Here is a 20,396-nt window from a genome sequence, read left to right on the forward strand (position 1 = left end):
AACTATAAGGGTTCCTTGTTTAATACGGAACCCTAAAAATGGACTTAGTTTGAACATAGATTTTAATATTTTTTTAAAATTACATCAGACAAAATTCAGGGCCTGGACACATTCAGTAGAGCCAGTACCTACATTCACATGTAGTGACTACGGTACCGTGGCGTAGGACAGCTTAGTACAGAATAGGACGTGCAGTTAGTTCCTTATCGCATCTGCTACGTAATGCTACGAGTAAGCATACTCCCTTATGTTTTCCGACATTAATTAGTTCAAGTTTTCGTCGCTGTCCCAATGATGAAGTCCGGGGGAGGCGAGATTGAAAAACGTAAATTACAGGGCGCGCCTCGTTCCGACGTGTTTTGACTGCTACAGCGTTGTTTGCTATTTACCAATGCCTGTTAAATAAATCTCGCAATGTTTTAATAAATAACCTTTGACCTCCCAGGTACAAGTATTGCGCGCACTCTTGCCTTATTAGTGAGACATCCTGGGTCCGACTCTAAAATAGAATCCAATTTTTTTAAATTTTGTTCCGATACATGTTAGCCCTTCACCGCAATCTCACCTGGTGGTAAGTGGCGATGCAGTCTAAGATTGAAGCTGGCTAACCTGGAACGGGTATGGCAGTTTTTAATAAATCCATGCCCCTTTGGTTTTTACACGGCATCGTACCGGAACGCTAAATCGCTTGGCGGCTGCACGGCTTTGGCACCAGACCAAACTAGAAATTTATTATTATATATTTCCCTGCCAGGAATCGGACCCGAGACCTTCCACTAATACGACCACAGCGCTTACCACTGCGCCGGGGAGGTTGTCAATCGCCAATTAGGCTCTATTCAAGTGAAATCAGTCAGTGTCACTGAATTTAAAAATCAGATAAATCATCATCATACTTTGACTTTACACTTTTTGTCCTAAGATTCATCGATTCTGAGATATTACATACATACATATTTATAATTTGGTCTATAATTTTCCTATTTTTGAGCTAAATTGAATGGGCTAAATATTCTTGCTCCAAAATTTTAGTTTTTTGATCTTCACACCCAATTTATTGTTTCTACTTTCTAGTAACAGTCAATATACCTAAATACATAATAGTATTCCTATTAGTCATAAAGTCATACTAAAGAAATTTACCTACTTCTTTTTTTAATTGTGTATTTTCCTTACCTATTTACCTCTTGCTAATGAATAAATTCAGCTATTCCGTTAACCTAAAATTTCCTCATGATAATATTATTGGATCGTGTTGACATGCTGCAAAATTGGGTCATGTGAAGTTATAAAATTAGATTTGGTTATATTATTAAATTGGGCCACGCCGATAGGTCAGTTCAGGTTATTGAGGTTTAAAATAATCGCAACACTCTGGCATTATAAAAATTATAGTCTGCAAAATTCGTCTTCCCATCAGTTCAACTCAAGCTTGGGGCTTCTTTAGAGGACCATTCAGACGGCATGTGCCATATGCTCATGTTAAACCTTAATGCCATTCAGACGATATGTGTCCCCTAAAGAAGCCTATCTTGACTATGAATTTCAGTGTTAATGTGATACCGGAGAGAAAGAGGTAAGACACCTTTACCTCGCCGCTTGCTTTATTACCTACTGGAAGTCATCCTGCCCAGTAAAGTTCCCAGTCTCGAACGGCTGTTGTCAATATCCTATACCGGTAGTGATTTTCGCGATTGTGTAGAATTTACATTAATTAGACTCTCTAAACTGATCAGCCTAATGACTAGGGGGAAGTGGGGCAGATAGATGCAAGGGGCATATTAATATACAAAAGATATTTCATTTTGCAATATTTATATTTGAATCTTAACAACGCTAAAACATGTCTTTACAAGTTCCAATACAGTAGTAACCTCAGCGCTTTGAATTTTAACGTGAAAACGTGTTTTGAGTGCATCTAAGTATTGGATAATGCAGAAAATAATAGTACATCCAGGCCTCAAATAAAGCTATTACTGGCCGAGTATTATTGGAAGACGGAGGCGAATCTCAAGTGATTTTTCAAATAAACGAGATTGGTAGTCGATATTTCGGACTTTTATAGTACTTTTCTCCCATTTGCGAGGAAACAATAAAAAATTAATTGAAAAAACGATCAAAATTACGCTAAGCATTCAAAACAGTTTATTTTGAAGCAATTTGCGAAGTCCATTTACATAAAACCATTTTCTTATTCGCTCGTCAAACTAAAAACAATTTGACAAAATGATGGATAGTAGACCATTTTGTTTTGTTGTCAGAGAACAATTGTTTTCCTGCAATTATACCGCGGTGGACTATAGTAACCAGGTCGAAAATGTTTTTTCTGAGACGCTCAACATTTAGAAATCTCATGTATTATAATATAACTATTAACCTCCACCGAAAGACGTCCACTGCTCGACATAATCTAGGTCTCTTGTAGGGATATCCACACGCTAGCTATGTCGGTTACTCTGGTTCTGCTACGGATCTCTTCAGTTCTGATTTGATGACGTAGAGTTACTCCAAACATAGTGCTTGAAGACCAAAGTCTTCGAACAGTGCGTGTTGTCAGTGATGACATTAGCTAACTCAGTGATCATCACTAAATGAAAGCCATTAAACTCATTTCACATTGGTTGGTTCTACAGCGATATAAAATAATATTTCGTAGTTCATAGCAAATTTTTAATGGATTAAAAATAAATATCGAATGAGCTTGGTAGCTTTTACTCAGTGATAATCACTGAGCTAACGAATAACCCCGATGGTCACACTATGGGCCACATAAGAAAGATCAGAGTCTCTCAAGGGCGATGGATAGGGCTATGCTTAGAGTTCCCTTATGATTTTATTAATAAATCCTTATTAAACCTTATGTTTAAACATACCTACTAATAGATACGACGAAATATTGGCCACAGCTGTTACAGTTTTACGATATTTCTGGCTCTTACAACACCACAAACCACAAGATTTCGGGACAGTTCCAGAATCCATGGTATCTGGTAACCTTACTATAAATTAATATCTTATAGGTAAGAATTCAAATTTCAAACCATTGAGTCAACTGCCATTATTTCCACGAGACACAAATTCGAACGATCATCTTTACTGTTTTAATACTCGTATTATTATTTTAATGGGCTGAGAATGACTGCCAACTTTAATAAAGTAAAACAATGTGAGTAGATAGGTACGAATATAATCAGAATCACACACCTGATTAAGATGAAAATTTGGCAATTGAAAAGCATCAGAAAAATCTTGCTAGAAGAACTCGAATACCTAGTGATTAAATAATATACAATCAATCAAGGAGGGCCTAATTAACTATTACATTCCTACATACCTACCTACTATCACAAATAATTCGGCAAAAACACGAAACAATCTGAGGACAAAAAAAAATTGAAACGATTAGGTTCCACTAAACTAATAGGATTTGTCAGTGAGACAGAGAATAGCTTCGTTTCTATCGGGTCTCTCAGAACACCTCTCGACGTTTTTTATGAAAATAACTACTTATAATTATAAATTTTGTCACAGGATCTCCGTGGAAGGTAGAGGTGATGGCAGGGCCGGCGGGCGGCGGCGGAGGGGAGCCCACGAGGCTCATACCTGCGCGAGTGCCGGCCGTCTTTGAGATCTCCACCTCGCCAGGCGCACCGACTTTCAGCAAAAATGAGGTATTTACCTTAGGTACTCTATCGCCTTTAGCATATCGATGCATTCACATGCGGTACCGAAAATTGTCTAAAGGTCCAAACGCAATAACGCGACGCGGCAGCGCCTTGCTCCATAAAAACACATAATATTAATTTATAAAAATTATTATTAATTTATATAATTTATAATTTATGTATTTGCCGCACCTCGTCGCGCAGCGCAGCTCAAATGCTTTGACACTTAGTTGATCTCTTGAGTGTCACGCGTGAGAGCATGCTATTTTTTTCTTTGATATTTTTACGGGAAGCATTTATCAACACTTACGCCATACAGGCGAGACATATCTACAGTATGACATATTATGTAAACAGTCTATATGTTGAGTAACAGCATAATTTTAACGAGATGGGCGATGGTTTATAATTTTATGTTTTTAATTAATTTATATAATAGTATTCTATCAACATTTTCTTTTGAGACCTAAATTAAACATGGTAAATGGAGATTAAGATTTGTAAATCCACCTCACGTTTTAAATACTTATTTACCCGATACCGTAGAATAACAACTCCCGATACTCTGTCCCACTTTCTAAACAAATAAACCATAGGTAATTGCTTATACAACTGTATAAACACTAGGTAGTAGGTTCTACCTTCAAACAGCTGTTTGACTCGGTTATGAATGTTTTTCAAAACACGAGTATAATATAACCCTTTGTGTGAAATGCAGACTTTTAGAGCGCTATTTCAACTTTTTTAAACAAACTCGCGGTATAGCCGATAGCTAATTGACGGTACAGTAAGCAACCTCATTGCTTAATCCTATATGTATTTTAAACAAGCAGTTCTTGTTTATAGTAGGTATGTGCTTCAACTGCTTCTACTTAAATAGGTAATGGATTGAGATAATTTGTTTAACTTTCCTAGTTTACCCACTATACTGAGCACGGGTTTACTCTCGGAATGACAAGGGTTTATAGGGCATAATCTGCCACGCTGGCCTAGTGCGAAATGACATAAGCATTGCACACATTACAACGCCTATTACAATGTTAAAAACCGCGGAAAAATCGGTGTACTTTTTAAAAAATGGCCCAAATAGAGAAACACGTCCTTTGATTATAGGATCAGAAAGCATTTTTTCTTTAGACTGACACCTATAAGTAGGACAAACGAAACAAACGAAGGACGAACATAATGGGCTGTCTGATACTCGACTGATAGCACTCCCGCATTGTAAAATAACGACATAATGATACGTTGATAGATGATGATGCTACGTGTACGGAGACATGAATTTTCAATTTTCATTTAGAATTCTCGCCGTATTTGCTACATAGTTAGGTACATTTATGTTTCTAAACTTCGGTGAATTATATTTTCTTGCGAAATTTTAGCGATTAAACTATCATGAGTGATATCTATTTTAAATATAAGTACCTAAATGTTTGGAGGCTCGCAGTCTCCTTCTCGCGTCGCGAGCAGGACCCATTTGTAAAAAACCACGGATGGGTTCGAAACTAGTCGAGTAAACTGCTAACATGTGCGTTCAGCCGTCAGACATTCATATTTCGCGCGAAAGTAGCTGGTAAAACTAAAACAACCCATATGAAAGCACCTACCTAATTAATTTCTTAATGTGTATGCAGGTTGGAGTAACAGTAACAGCTCCATCGCGAAGGCCGATCACGGCACGAGTGCTGGACGTGTCGGAGAGACCTGGCGTGTACCGCATCGAGTTCACGCCTGAGGAAGTCGGCACGCACTTGATTGATGTGAGTAACAGTAACAGCTCCATCGCGAAGGCCGGTCACGGCACGAGTGCTGGACGTGTCGGAGAGACCTGGCGTGTACCGCATCGAGTTCACGCCTGAGGAAGTCGGCACGCACTTGATTGATGTGAGTAACAGTAACAGCTCCATCGCGAAGGCCGGTCACGGCACGAGTGCTGGACGTGTCGGAGAGACCTGGCGTGTACCGCATCGAGTTCACGCCTGAGGAAGTCGGCACGCACTTGATTGATGTGAGTAACAGTAACAGCTCCATCGCGAAGGCCGGTCACGGCACGAGTGCTGGACGTGTCGGAGAGACCTGGCGTGTACCGCATCGAGTTCACGCCTGAGGAAGTCGGCACGCACTTGATTGATGTGAGTAACAGTAACAGCTCCATCGCGAAGGCCGGTCACGGCACGAGTGCTGGACGTATCGGAGAGACCTGGCGTGTACCGCATCGAGTTCACGCCTGAGGAAGTCGGCACGCACTTGATTGATGTGAGTAACAGTAACAGCTCCATCGCGAAGGCCGGTCACGGCACGAGTGCTGGACGTGTCGGAGAGACCTGGCGTGTACCGCATCGAGTTCACGCCTGAGGAAGTCGGCACGCACTTGATTGATGTGAGTAACAGTAACAGCTCCATCGCGAAGGCCGGTCACGGCACGAGTGCTGGACGTGTCGGAGAGACCTGGCGTGTACCGCATCGAGTTCACGCCTGAGGAAGTCGGCACGCACTGGATTGATGTGAGTAACAGTAACAGCTCCATCGCGAAGGCCGGTCACGGCACGAGTGCTGGACGTGTCGGAGAGACCTGGCGTGTACCGCATCGAGTTCACGCCTGAGGAAGTCGGCACGCACTTGATTGATGTGAGTAACAGTAACAGCTCCATCGCGAAGGCCGGTCACGGCACGAGTGCTGGACGTATCGGAGAGACCTGGCGTGTACCGCATCGAGTTCACGCCTGAGGAAGTCGGCACACTAAGTAGTCATGTCCTGTTTCTTTGCGTATTGTCCCCAACAATGTGAGGAACATTTGTTTGGATGTTTGTTGGGATCATGGTGGCTTTCGGAGTTAACAGGTAATAAAGATATAATTTTTCTTATGTTTTCTTCAGAATAGTATTCTGCCACCTGCCAGACACCCTTAAAGTTTAAAATTTACATAAAACCTTTATTGACAGGTTTCCATCGGCGAAGATAAACTGGCCGCTGGACCACTGGTCGCGAAAGTTTACGACGCAAGCCTTATAAAAGTCACGGATATTGGCAACGCCCTTGTAGGACAACAATGCCAGTTCAGAGGTGCGTGTACTATTTACTGAACAAGTACCTATAGTTGGCGACAGGTCGAGATGGCAATCGGGGTATGAGGCGGGGAGATGCCCCGCACACCCACACGTCACACGCTCTCGCCCGCATCGGGTTATTGCGGGGGCTGAGCGGATGTGCGGGGTATTGCTTCCTCCACGATTGCCATCTCGACCTGTCACGGATGTATTTTTGCACTTATTTCACAACTGTTCACAGCACTCATTATCTAAGCTAAGGCACTAAGGCTAATGAGTTTCCACGGGATTTTTGAAAACGTAAATCGTTGTGACTGAAGGGCAAACCGGCAATCAAACACACTTTCGCTTTGTGGGTAGTGAGGGAGTCATAGAGACATTTTCCGCTGAATTATCATACTTATAATATCTGCAATAAAACGTTAGACCGATATGTATTTTAATCAGGCTTTGAACATTTCAACGGGCACTTCAATGTGAATAATGTACTCATTGAAATTTAATTTGAACAGGTACATTATTCGAGAAATGTTGTCGTATTTGCATAATGATTGTTCAAATTACAACAATGCACTATAAAAGCATTTCAGATACAATCGGAAATATTTAGTGCGCTACGACTACTTGCTATATGCAATTTTACCTAGATATAAAAGTATCTTAAATTCCATTAACAGATTTTAGAGATTTTCGATCAAGGTATGTTATTTATTTAAACCACACATAACAGCCGATCGATCCATAGCCACGCCTAATTCAGGTAGAGAGCGCGTAACGACAAATCGTAACTGTGGGTAGCACATTTTTTACATAAATTGTGTTCAATGGAATTATGAAACTTCTATTGAAATTTGAAACTGAACACGAGAACCACTAAATAGAATATTCCGCGCACAAAGCTCGGATTATAAAGCAAAAATGTCAGACAAAGCCTACCCATTTCAATTCCCAATATCCATTTAGGTACCTACCTACCTACCTATTATATTTCCGGTTAACGCGTTTTCGTTGTTTTCAACAAAAAAAAAATAGATAGAAAAGTGAAAATCAATTAATGTTCTATACCGAAATAAACCTGCACAGTAATAAAACTTGTGTCATTGTTTAGAATGATTGTTTGTGTTGATTTTCTAAATGGAAATTGCGTTCACGCTCAAAAACCACCATATCACTATAGCTATTCTAGCATACCTAGAATCTAGATACTTAATATCGGGTGATAAAAGGATTCATAATCAATACTTATAATAAAACTGTAACAGGTCAAATTCTGTACATTGAAGATATTTTGAATTTTTTTTTCGAGGGCACTCTATAATCGATACTGAACCCAAAACTATAATATTTTTCATTTTTGTCTGTCTGTCTGTCTGTCTGTCTGTCTGTCTGTCTGTCTGTATCACGGCCGCGCATCACGCTGAAACTACTGAATGGATTCCAATGAAACTTGGTACGATTTGAGGTCATACGATGAGGAAGAATATAGGATACTTTTTATCCCGAAATTCAGCATGGTTCCCGTAGGAGAGGGGATGAAAGTTAAAATGTATACTGAGTTGTAATTCATTAACGCGTAGTCCGATTTCATTCATTCTTTTTTTGTTAGAAAGGGGATATTTTAAAGATTGTTCCGTAAATATTTCAAGGTCATCGGTTTTTAACCGACTGTCAAAAAAGCGGTGGTTCTTTTTTCTACATCGATTTTTTCGAGGTTTCTGGACCGATTTGCAATTTTTTTTTAAATCAACAAAAAAAGCTTTCGTGGTGGTCACATAAAAAATCTGGATTCAACTCCTTAATCCTGATGCTGCAGGGTTACTGCCCGCCTGAGTTATCAAGATTCAGGAAGTGTTCATAGTGAATTCATATTGTAGGTACCAAGCAACGACTTTATTCTCAGACTTAGTCCCAACTCCTCAACCCTGATGATGTAGGGTACAGCACTCCTAAACTATAATGTTTCATCAACTGCGGATGATGCAAAATTAATTTAGGTACTAAGCATAGGCTACATCATTGAACTTCGGATCCTAACTCCTCAATCCTGATGCTGCAAAGTACTAAAGTCCTAAATCGTGGGGATTTTAGAATTTCTGATAGTGAATTGATATTTTAGGTATCAAGCAACGGCTTCACGATGACACTCCCAGTCCGAAATACTCCGCCCGAGCGAAGCCGGGGCGGGTCAGCTAGTTTTAAATAAAAATATCTATGCCTTACGTTAATCTATGTTGAATTTTTTGTGTAACCATTTAGCTGCAGAACCCTAAAAATAAAGTGTAAACATCGCGTTAGGTAATTGTTGGTAAAACGTTGTTTCTAACGTCGACTAAACACGTGAGTAAAGCCGGGACAGATATTATATATGTCGGAGAACAGGAGGATGGCTGATAATTATTATTCATCTTTAGCCGACATCAGAAGGTAGTAATTAATAAGTAGGTACTTTAATCCATGTTCTTTACAAATAGTTCTCAGTAACGTATCGCACATGGAAACCATCAACGTAACACAACCAGATCACCCTAACCTAACCCTACCTATGGTCGCCTATACGTTTCTTTTCACGGAGTGTACATACAGTAAGAACTCTTTCAATATCGACCCTCCAATATATATAATGGAAATCACTCACGATAGTTTAAACGCTAAAATAAAACGATGTTTCTTTTTACAGTGGACGCGAGCGCTGCGGGTGAAGGGCAATTAGAAATTTCAATCAATGAGGGCGAAGTCCCTAATCATGTACAAGTAAGTAATAAACTTAATATTAATAAACTTAAGCGAACTTCCGTTAAGTAAACCATGCAAGGCACTGCTATTGACAGTGCCTAGACTTGCCTTATTAATAAGCTAAACTCTGCGAGTAAATTAAATACCTTGAAGGGCCTCGTAGGTAAGTAACTATTAATTTAGAACAAACTACAAAGCGAAGTTGTATTAAATTATTTATTCAAAACTTTTACTGTAGAATTTAGCTGACGTAATAAATATTACTCAAACTTATTGTATTACTGTTGAATTATAAAAGGTTTGAGGGTTTGAAAAAAAATGCTGTTTATAACATCGACTACGAAGTAGTACTTAGAAATTCTTTGGTTTATAATAATAAGAACATAATAATTTGTCAATGCTTCTACATGACAACACAATACAATACAGGAACAATTTCTGACCGTAGACTAATTTTAGGCATAATCTACATAATAGTTCCGATAAGCCGCGAACGCACTGTCAACTTAATAATAAGCGTTGACACACACACACACACACACTCCGCTGAAGTACGTTGTTTCATTGTTCCTTCTCCGAACCTAAAAATTAGAAGATCTGCCTATCGGATCTTCGGTGTTAGTTCAAATAACTAACACATACAATGTGACGTTTTATCGGTCTCAACGACAGAGACAACGCTCTACAAAACCACTATCTCTTTCTAAATAAAGGTCGATTTACAATATTTTCTACTACTATTATAAGTATTACTACTACTGTTTTATTTCTAGGTGGTCGGTGGCGGTCGCTGCCTTGTATTCTGGAGACCGGAGACACCAACACCACATCGAGTAGACATTAAATTCAATGGTGAACCCGTGCCTTCGTCGCCTTTCATCTTCCACGTAGCACCCGCGCAGCGAGTGACGATAGACACTTCACAAGTTGGTAAGTGTTTGTTTCAGCACCAAAATCATGAAAATATTTGCCTTCTAAACGTCCAGCGTGCAGCGATATAAAAAGCTGTGATAACTGATAGCCTAGTTGTAAGACGCCGGCCCCCTATTCGGGGGATCCGGGATTTGATCCTGGGCACGCACCTCTAACTTTTCGGAGTTACAGTACGCAGCAGAAGGTACCTTTAGAAGGAGATAGCAGATTTGTAGAGAGCATTATCTCTGTCGTTGAGACTGACAAAACGTCATATAGGTATGACAGAGACAACGCTCTACAAAGCTGAAATGTCATTCTAAAGGCCGATGTACATTACTTTCTGTACGTACTGTATGTGGAACATTTACGTATTATCGCTGTATGCTGCTAATGTGTTGCTTTTCGACGTGACCACGTGGCTCTCATTACCAAATTACCCACGTTAACTAGGTACAGTGCGACAAGGCTATCTTGGTGCGTCCCGGAAATAGGAACTAATGTTGCCGTCAAGTGTCCCCTTTGTAGTTCCGATTTTCACCACGCGCCAAGAAAGCCTTGTCGCACTGTACTTTTGCTTGAGAACGGACTCGCCATAACTATTTGTTCTATGTGTCAACTGTCGTGGTAAAAGTTAATTTTGATTTAGCTTTTTCGAGGATTTTTAGTTGATTGCACTTAGTCCTTAGATTAGGTATAAAGAATAGACTGTCTTTTGTAGTCCATATGATAATTAAAACCTCTTTCGACCACGACAAAACAGTTCGACTATGTTTGACACATAGAGCAAATATGGCCAGTGGAGAGAGAGGTCTCTGGAGATACGGAACCCTAAAAATTGGAATTTCCTGGGCGTTTCCGAACTTACCCAACGCGTCAAATTGACAATGACACTGACAATGAGGGACATGAATTTCAACTGACGTTTTAAAATCAAAACAAACAAAACGACTAAACATCGATAAAAAACAACAAAAGCTAATTTTCTTAATTGAATTTGATTATTGTATGAAATTTGTAGAACTTATATCGGTCGGCGAGGTGGCATCATGTTCGGTGCGAGTAGAAGGTGCCGGCGGTGGCGAATTGACCGTGACGGTGCGCGGACCGAGGGGCGAAGTCCCAGTGCGCCTCACCGGCGAAGCTCTGTCAGGTCTCGTGGCCAGCTTTACACCGAAGCAAGTCGGACCTCACACTTTGACTGCCCACTATAATAATCAACCTGTGCCTGTAAGTTTAAAAATATTAAAAACTGAATAGGTAGGAAACCTACTACCTATTTAGGAAAAGATGTACTGGTCTTGGTATTTAAAAAAGTCTAGTTTGAAAACTACATTGATATTTACTACCTAGTTGAGAATACAATTTAATTAGAGTTAGGAGTTTATTTTGTATCTTTCTTAACTTAGTTAACTTAAGAAGTTTAATAATTTATTTCAGTAGGTACTTACAGACTTTCTATGTACTTACCTAAAGGCTAATTAATTAAGAATAGGTGCTTAATAAATTAGTTGTTATACTTATTCAGTAAGAACCTGCACTAATATTTTACAGTAAGTCAACAGATTATAATATAACTAAAATAATGCTTGGATTAGCTGTGTGTGTTTTTTTGGTGTCTTATAGCAAATTTAATTTACATTTCAGGGTACTCCATTTGTCTGCAAAGCATATGATAGTAAACTAGTTAGCGTAACTGGTGGATCATCAGCTCGCATTGGAGTGCCAGTGCAGCTGGCGGTGGATGCAGCTCAGGCCGGTGAGGGAAACCTAGAAATCACAGTGGCTGCAAGAGGACTCAATATACCAACACAAGTTCATCCACAAGTGAGAAAAATACATGAGACATTTTAGATCTACATCTTAGGGTGAGATCTATCGCAGCGCACTCTGACTTTGCTCAGACTTAAGACATGGTTAAAACGAGACAGTGTTATATAGCTGGCATAAATCTGTCTATTTTTAACAGTGACTTAAGTCTAAGCAAAGTCAAAGCACGCTCTATAGATTTCATTTTTAGAGCAGAAATCTGCCAACCTGTTTCTAAAAAGTGCTCATACTAAATTTCAACCTTGCAACTCTTTCAATTTATTTTTAAAATGGCTGTGACACACAGATAACACTGGATGAAACTATTAGGGTTTCTTGTTTTACTCCAAACTCCTAAGAATGAAAGTTGTCTCTCTAATTTTCCATCTGTCACACCAGGTTTTTGAAGAGATGTCTAGAACTAAACTCGTTATCTATCTATTGAGATAAAAGCCAATGAATAACTTAATACTGGATTTTATAATTATTTTCTTATTTATTTAAACACCTTTATTCCTAACCAGTTAAAAATAAAAATACTGGAAATATTTTAAAAACAAAGGGTGACCTTATCACTTCAGTGATCTCTCCAAACAACCTATACTTAAGCACTAACATAACTGTGAGACGAAGAATCATGCATCCGCTATTCATCATCATCATCATCATCAACCGATAGACGTCCACTGCTGGACATAGGTCTATTGTAGGGACTTGCACACGCCACGGTCTTGCGCCGCCTGAATCCAGCGGCTCCCTGCGACTCATCTGATGTCGCCCGTGGCATCCGCTATTACTAAATATTTATTCTGCTATGATATTAATGAAAAGTTTAATCTGTTGTTACAGGGAAATGCCAGGTTCACTGTATCATTTACACCAACAGAAGCTTGCGAACATATAGTCAATGTTTCCTTCAACAAGGTAAGGAATCACTTCTTTAGCAATCATACAAAATGCAGATAATAAAATATAAGTGAAGTAATGATATAATTTATAATATGAAATTATGACAAATCTAACATGGCAAACAACACATTAAGAACAATGAACCTTTTTTTCATACCAAAATCATTATCATTATACTTATTGTATAAATTATAAAGCGTCAGTATCAAAAATATCACCAATAACAAGTTATTTTTGTGTGAATTTTTCTCAGGACCTTAAGCTATGAGCATAAATAAATGATATTATGTAACAATATGACCTATTTATTCTATTATGACAAGAAAGATATTTAAGCAGATTTTGAGTTTTGATCTATAACTTGTTTCACAGATGCGTGTCCCAGGATGTCCTCTAATAATAGATGTGTCAGAAGGTGGTGGAATCGCCGCCAGAGTCACCTTGCCAGGCCCTGTTCCACTACACCAACCTGCCTCGCTCACATTACATCACTCCTCTGCCACTCTGGACCAGATTGAAGTCAATGTTGAGGGTAAGGCATCAACAATTCCATTTTAGTACAAAATTGAACACTTAAAATCTACTGGATGCACCATGAACCATAAAAATTGGGCAGTAACAATCCAGAGAACCTCTATCACTGAAGTTTAATATCTAGAGTGATGATTGCAGTCAGTTTTTGCTGACTAAAAGCTATTGGTTTAAAATACACAGCCGCAGCAATAGTAACATAAATTCAACCAATACCTACTCTAATAGATTTTGATTATTGTATTAGTCTAGTCATAATTATTGTTTAGGCTGCACAGAGCAAAGTCAAGACTTGATTGCTTCGCCTCAGATCCTTGAAATCGACTATAAAGTACCAACTTTCTTGGTACAAGCTGAAAATGTTTTTTGCTATTATGCTAACTATAATTAAAGCTATCATGAAAAAAAAAACTTTTCCTCTCAAGCTAAAGACTTGTGTTTTAGCGTAAATTACAAAACTGTTTTCTAAATATATAAAAGAAAAGGTGACTGACTGATCTATCAAAGCACATCTCAAACTACTGGACGGATTGGGTTGAAATTTGGCATGCAGATAGCTTATGACGTAGGCATCCGCTAAGAAAGTATTTTTGAAAATTCAATCCCTAAGGGGGTGAAATAGGGGTTTAAAGTTTGTGTAGTCCACACGCACGAAGTCGCGAGCATACGCTAGTTAACCTTAGTATAAATATTGTAAAGAAACAAACTTTTTTTTGTGTAACTAACACTTGTCATGTTACATTGCCATGTCATGGTGTTTTGCTTGCATTTGTATTGAAATTTTAGTATCACAAGATCACAAGTCATTTTTTCATGCATAATTTGGTTCTTTTACAGGCTGGCATAAAAGACAGAATAGATAATCATTTTGAACGATGACATGAAAAGAATCAAAATCATTAAAATGCATATACCTTTATATAAGGGAAGAAGTTTTGAAGGAATGACTGAATAGTAGAAAATGTAGTTAGGATAACAAAAATAAAAAATAAAAAAGAAAAAAAAAAATCGCTTTGCAATACTAACCGTCACCTTTTAACTCATGCTTGTTATCATATTTTTTTATATTTCGTAAACTATCAATTTATTTTGAAATTGAAGTTTTGTACTAACTTAGGCTAAGATCTTTTGCTCACAATAATACCAAAAGAAAATACTAACATATTGTTAGATGTGTATACAATCGATTTCAAAATAAAGACTTGAAATATTATTATTTAGGCATAATTTAACATACATTTTTACTCGTTTACAAAGCTCATCCGCTTCGCCCTAACTCCTAACAATCGTAGGACAATAAGACAAAAGATTCACAAAATATTATAAAACTAGTTGTATGTATAAATGAAACTGCCACTCTTCGAACAAAAGATGTAAGAAAGAAATAGAAAATATAGTAATAGATAAAGATAAAAGAGAAAGAAAGAGTAAGAGAGATGGAGTAAGGGCGTAGCGGTGAGTTGAGAGATCGTGGGGCGTAGGTCCCAACGGAGCGTCGGTGCCGGCTGCGGTAGCAGCCGCGGGGGCAGGCACCTTCCGAGCGGAGTTTGTGCCGCGCGCCGTTGGCGAGCATCGCCTGAACGTGCTTGTGGACTCCGTACCTATACCTGCCAGCCCATTCCATTTGAAGGTAAATTTTATATACTACATAAAGAATTTATCAACTACTTCTTGAAGTGAAACTTTTTATCCGCGTAGTAATCTAAATATATAAAAGAAAAAGGTGACTGATCTATCAACGCACAGCTCAAACTACTGGACGGATCGGGCTGAAATTTGGCATGCAGATTGCTATTATGATGTAGGCATCCGCTAAGGATTTTTGAAAATTCAACCCCTAAGGGGGTGAAATAGGGGTTTGAAATTTGTGTAGTCCACGCGGACGAAGTCGCGAGCATAAGCTTGTTTTATATAAGCGATATCATGCTGCCTGCAGTCCGAACTGTGTGTGTAAACGATTTTGAACAGTTTTGACGTAAGTATGCCCTGTTTCAGTTTTGTTTTTTCAATACCGATTTTGCTTTACGCAGGTATACGACGTCACCGCCATTCGAGTCAAAGATGTAGCACACGGCACCGTCGGAAAACCTGTAACGTTCCTAGGTAAGTCTTAACAAGCTTCATAAAACTTTAGACATCTTGTTATGACAGCGAGACGTCGCCTTTGGTATTTAGGAACGATCCGGCTTTACGGTCGTAGCACCAACATACCGACTCGAACGAAATAATTAAACTGTTCTACTGACTTTTGTTTGAGTTTATACAATAGAGAGGCGTTTATTAAATTTTAGGCCACAGCGCTGTGCAAGCTGAATTGCACTTTATTGCTTCGTAACACGAGTTTTAATTTATTTAAACGTCTTTGCGGAGTGATCCTTCTGTACTGGTTCTCTTCTGGAAGGTACTATTTCATATTCTGTGCTGCTATTATCAAGTTATGAAAGTAACGTAATCTTTCCCCTTTTTGGCTAGTGGAAACAATGGCGGCGGGGCCTGGCAACTTGGAGGTGACCGTGAACGGTGGACGCGTGCCAACGGCTGCTGCAGCGCAAGGCGCCCATACATACGCCATAAGCTTTACGCCCAGGGACCCGCGCCCACACACCGTCGAGCTGAGGTTCAACGGAGACCACGTTCCCGGTAAATTACTGTCAACCAAAGAATAAGTCAAGAATAAGACAAATAAAAGAATAAGTAGAATCTGCAAGAGTTTCGATTAATGATAGGCTTTATGCTGAGCTGACACCTTTCTTCAGGGTGGTTTCGAATCGGTTAAAGCCCTCGTCCGTTGTGCTATTGTCGTGCATTACGCATAACTGAGTAGGTTCCTGCGGTAGTGAACCCTCCCAGGGTTGTGATGACGTGACGCGAGAGCTCAGTGCTTAAGCAACTTGTAGCAACTGTCACCCTCCCACCCGCACCCATCGCTCTACTACCGCAGGAGTCTATTAAAAGTGTCTAGTGTCTACCATTTTTAAAACTTTACGCAAACATATAGTACCTACGCGACTGGTCGAGATGGAAATCAGGGTATGAGGCGGGGGGACGCCCTTAGACCCACGCATCACCCACGCTCGTCCGCATTTGGTCAGCCCATATGGCTGTGCGGATGTGCGGGGCGTCTCCACCCCCATTGCCATCTCGGCCTGTCGCGTACTATACCTTCTAATTAAGCTTATGATAAATAAGCTATATTGATCCACGCCAGCATTGCAAGTTTGCTCATAGAAGACATCATTCATGTCTGTAAAATTAATTGACCGTTACAGAATCTCTTCAGGTAGAAATGTATTTCAGGTAGTCCATTTGTGTGCCACGTCTCTGCGCCTGCGCGAGTCATAGGAGCGGGATCAGGGGAATCCCCGGATAAAGTGTCGGTGGGCGATGCGTATACATTCAGCGTGGATTCGCCCACTTCCCCACATGTGGAGGTTTTGGGACCAGCTAGAAGACCAGTTCCCGTACAGGTAAATTTTGTCCAACCCCAATAATGCAGGTTGAGTGAATCTCAAACTATTGAAGTGAATCAACGAAAAAAAAATTATGTCCATTTCTAGTTGACAAACTAACCTAACCCTATTCGTTCAAATTCCTTCTTGATTCCTTTCATCAGCTAAAACAAAAGTTAAAAAAACTAAGATCTACAGCTTCTTTCTTGCGTTTTCTCTTACTTGAAGAACGAAATGTCATTTTCAATTATTATTGCAGGTTTCTGCTGAAGAGACCGTAGGTGAAAATGAACCAAGCAAAAGATACACAATCTCTTTCGTACCAGTAGATGTAGGAGACCACAGTATTGAGGTAAAATTCTTCTTATACCTATACTTTTATTCTATTATTTATTATTTCTTTGTTCCACACAGGTACGAACTGTCACCTATTTAGGTTATATTATGTGCGAATCTCACAGACAGACGCAAGACCATTTATTTGTAACTAGCCAATGATGAAATTGAAACATCATCGCCAACCGATAGACGTCAACGGCTGGACATGTTATCTCTTGTAGGGACTTCCACACGCGGACGTCTTGTACCGCCTGAATCCAGCGAGCGGCTCCCTGCAACTCGTTTTCTTGCCTGTTCATCTAGTGGAGACTGCGCTTTCCCGTGCGAGGTACATTCTACAACCTTTGGACCCCAACGTCTATCGTTTTTTCGAACTATATGTCCCGCCTATCGCCACTTTAGCGTTGCAACCCATTGAGCTTTGTCAGCTACTCTGGTTGACACTACGAATCTCCTCATTTCTGATTTGATCACATAGAGAAACTAGAAGCGTAGCTCTCTCCATCGCCAGCTGAGTGACTCTGAGCTTTCTTATAAAGCCCATAGACCACGTTTCGGATCCATATGTCATAACTGGCAACACGCACTGTGTCGAAGACTGGCATGAAATTGAATCTTATAATCTTATCTGTTTCATAGGTACGGGCTGGCGCAATGGGCGGTCACGTAGAAGGCAGTCCGTTCTTAGTGAAAGCCTACAGTGCATCGCGCGTCTCAGTCACTGACATCTCTCCCGGAGTCGTGGGTAGACCTGTGGCCTTTACCATCAACGCTTCTCATGCCGGTAACTTTATATTTCTTAATGGCTGAATGTCGAAATGCTTCTTATCATTTCAGGGCATCTATCCATACTATAACCCATAATATTATAAATGGGTGTGGGGTGGTGGTAAAAGGGTGTTTCTTCTTGGTTTGTTGATTTGTCAATCGCGCCGTAACGGAGCAATGGGTTAACCTGATTTTCTACATGGATATAACACCTGGTAAATGACGTTGGCTATCCCAGAAAATCAAAGAGTTCCAACGGGATTTTTGAAAATCTAAACCCACGCCTATGAAGTCGCGGGTATCAGCTAGTAAATGCGAAAATCTGACCACTAGCTTATCACGGCCCATCCGTTTAACCGATTTTGACGCAGAGATAGCTGGCATTCCGAGGATGGCTATATGCTATTTTCTGTCTGTTTATCATTGTAATTTTTTTGTTTCTAGGCGCTGGAAACTTGGAAATCATAGTAGCTGTAAACGGCAGAAATGTACCTAATTATGTACAGAGTGAAGGAAATGCTCGATTTAAGGTATGTTTGTCTTCTTTTAAAATTTACCAAATGACACGATCTCCATCAACTCACATTCCAGATTTGAGAGCAAAAAAATCCTGAATACATCATGCTTGCTTGCTCGCTGTAAACGTTAAAAGTGGTTAAAAGTAAAAGTGATGTACCTACTGTGGATAGGATTGAAACTTACTCATGAGAACAAAACCAGTCCAAACACGAATATCTGTCATATGCCATTAGTGGGAATGAACAAGTCCTATACAGACCAGTCAAACAAATAAAAACCTTTAAAAAGATTTCTTAAATACCAAAGATTTCTTTCCCTATCACAGGTGAACTTCAAGCCAACGGAAGCAGCGCCCCACACATTATCGGTCAGGTTCAACGGTCACGCAGTACCAGGGTCTCCGTTTACGTGCATAGTGTCAGCCCCCGCCGCCGCGGCGGATGCGAGGGCCGCCGGGCCTGGGCTAAGCTCAGCGCCTAGGGGCGAACCTGCTGAGATCCACCTCACTGGCTTTCATAGTAAGTTACTTGTGATTATTCTTTGCCTATATCATAGGTGAACTTCAAGCCAACTTAAGCAGCGCCACACACACTATCGGTCAAGTTTAACGGTCACTCAGTACCAGGGTCTTCGTTCACGCGTATAGTGTCGGCCCCGGCCGCAGCGGCGGACGCGAGGGCCGCCGGGCCCGGGTTAAGCTCAGTGCCTAGGGGCGAACCAGCTGAGATCCACCTCACTGTCTTTCATAGTAAGTTACACGTGATAATTCTTTCATGGATTGCAGTCTTCTATTTTTCAGTATGTTTTCATACTCTTCAATAATCAATTTTATTTACTGTCTATCTTTGTCTCTCGCAATGAATTCGATGACAAAAGTGGACGTAAAGGTTTCCTGAAAAACGAACAAATTGATTACGATAATATGACGTAGCATCCCAAAAGAAATATCCTGGATATTTCTTTAACGATGTTCATAATATCACAATTTTGACTAAGTATATTGAAAGCAATTTAATGTTGCATAGTCATCCGTTTTCAACCTACTACGTTTAAAATTTCAAGCTTCTAGCTCATTAGGAAGTTTCAAATCGATTGTAAAATTTTTGCCGAACAGGCAAACAAACAAACAGACCGACAAGAAAGCGGGTTGGTAAAAATGTGTTAGTACGTCCAGTTGCCAACTGTAATCTTAAGATATTTTAAGTCATCGCTTTTGCTTTAGTTTAGTTTTTTAACGACTTCAATAACAAGGGTCTCTACTCCACTTTGTTTTTTTTAATTCTTCGATTGATTTTATAAAAGGAAGTTTCTCATTTCATCTTTTATAGCTGGTGAACCTACGATATTCGTTACTGGCCCCGGCGGCAGCAGCGTGCGCACGCGCGTGACTCCCACTGGCGACGGTCGGTACACGGGATCCTACACGCCCGAGGCGGTGGGCAGACACAGCGTGCAAGTGCAGTGCGCCGGGAGACACGTTCCCGGCTCGCCGTTCACTTGTAACGTGTATGACGTTCGCCGCGTGAGGGTTACGGGACTTGGCGCTGGCGGTAAGTAGTTCAGTTTAAATGAACCTAACTGACAAGTCGACTTGTCATGCAGACTGATAGCCATACATCGTCAAGTTTACTGGACGCAGCTTCAAGTCAAGGCGACGGTTGATGCTCTCACACTCTTACACTGTAGTAACTAATTTAAATAAAATTGTCAC

The 20,396-nt window shown here is 40.1% G+C and overlaps 1 protein-coding gene across 1 annotated transcript in view; it reads left to right on the forward strand.

Annotated features, from left to right (window-relative positions):
* Nucleotides 1-20,396, forward strand: part of jbug (filamin-type immunoglobulin domains fbug) — a 66,965-nt gene that overhangs the window by 30,662 nt on the left and 15,907 nt on the right. The window contains exons 10-27 of the mRNA XM_069498339.1: nt 3,532-3,671; nt 5,303-5,428; nt 6,612-6,732; nt 9,394-9,467; nt 10,223-10,379; nt 11,383-11,591; nt 12,009-12,188; nt 13,020-13,094; nt 13,452-13,611; nt 15,092-15,240; nt 15,641-15,713; nt 16,083-16,250; nt 16,908-17,077; nt 17,319-17,411; nt 18,038-18,182; nt 18,611-18,696; nt 19,011-19,203; nt 20,014-20,235. Coding sequence (XP_069354440.1) covers nt 3,532-3,671; nt 5,303-5,428; nt 6,612-6,732; nt 9,394-9,467; nt 10,223-10,379; nt 11,383-11,591; nt 12,009-12,188; nt 13,020-13,094; nt 13,452-13,611; nt 15,092-15,240; nt 15,641-15,713; nt 16,083-16,250; nt 16,908-17,077; nt 17,319-17,411; nt 18,038-18,182; nt 18,611-18,696; nt 19,011-19,203; nt 20,014-20,235 — 2,541 coding nt within the window. The remainder of the gene's footprint in view (nt 1-3,531; nt 3,672-5,302; nt 5,429-6,611; nt 6,733-9,393; nt 9,468-10,222; nt 10,380-11,382; nt 11,592-12,008; nt 12,189-13,019; nt 13,095-13,451; nt 13,612-15,091; nt 15,241-15,640; nt 15,714-16,082; nt 16,251-16,907; nt 17,078-17,318; nt 17,412-18,037; nt 18,183-18,610; nt 18,697-19,010; nt 19,204-20,013; nt 20,236-20,396) is intronic.

Source organism: Maniola hyperantus, chromosome 4 (assembly GCF_902806685.2).
Source record: "Maniola hyperantus chromosome 4, iAphHyp1.2, whole genome shotgun sequence".
NCBI classification, from domain to species: domain Eukaryota; kingdom Metazoa; phylum Arthropoda; class Insecta; order Lepidoptera; family Nymphalidae; genus Maniola; species Maniola hyperantus.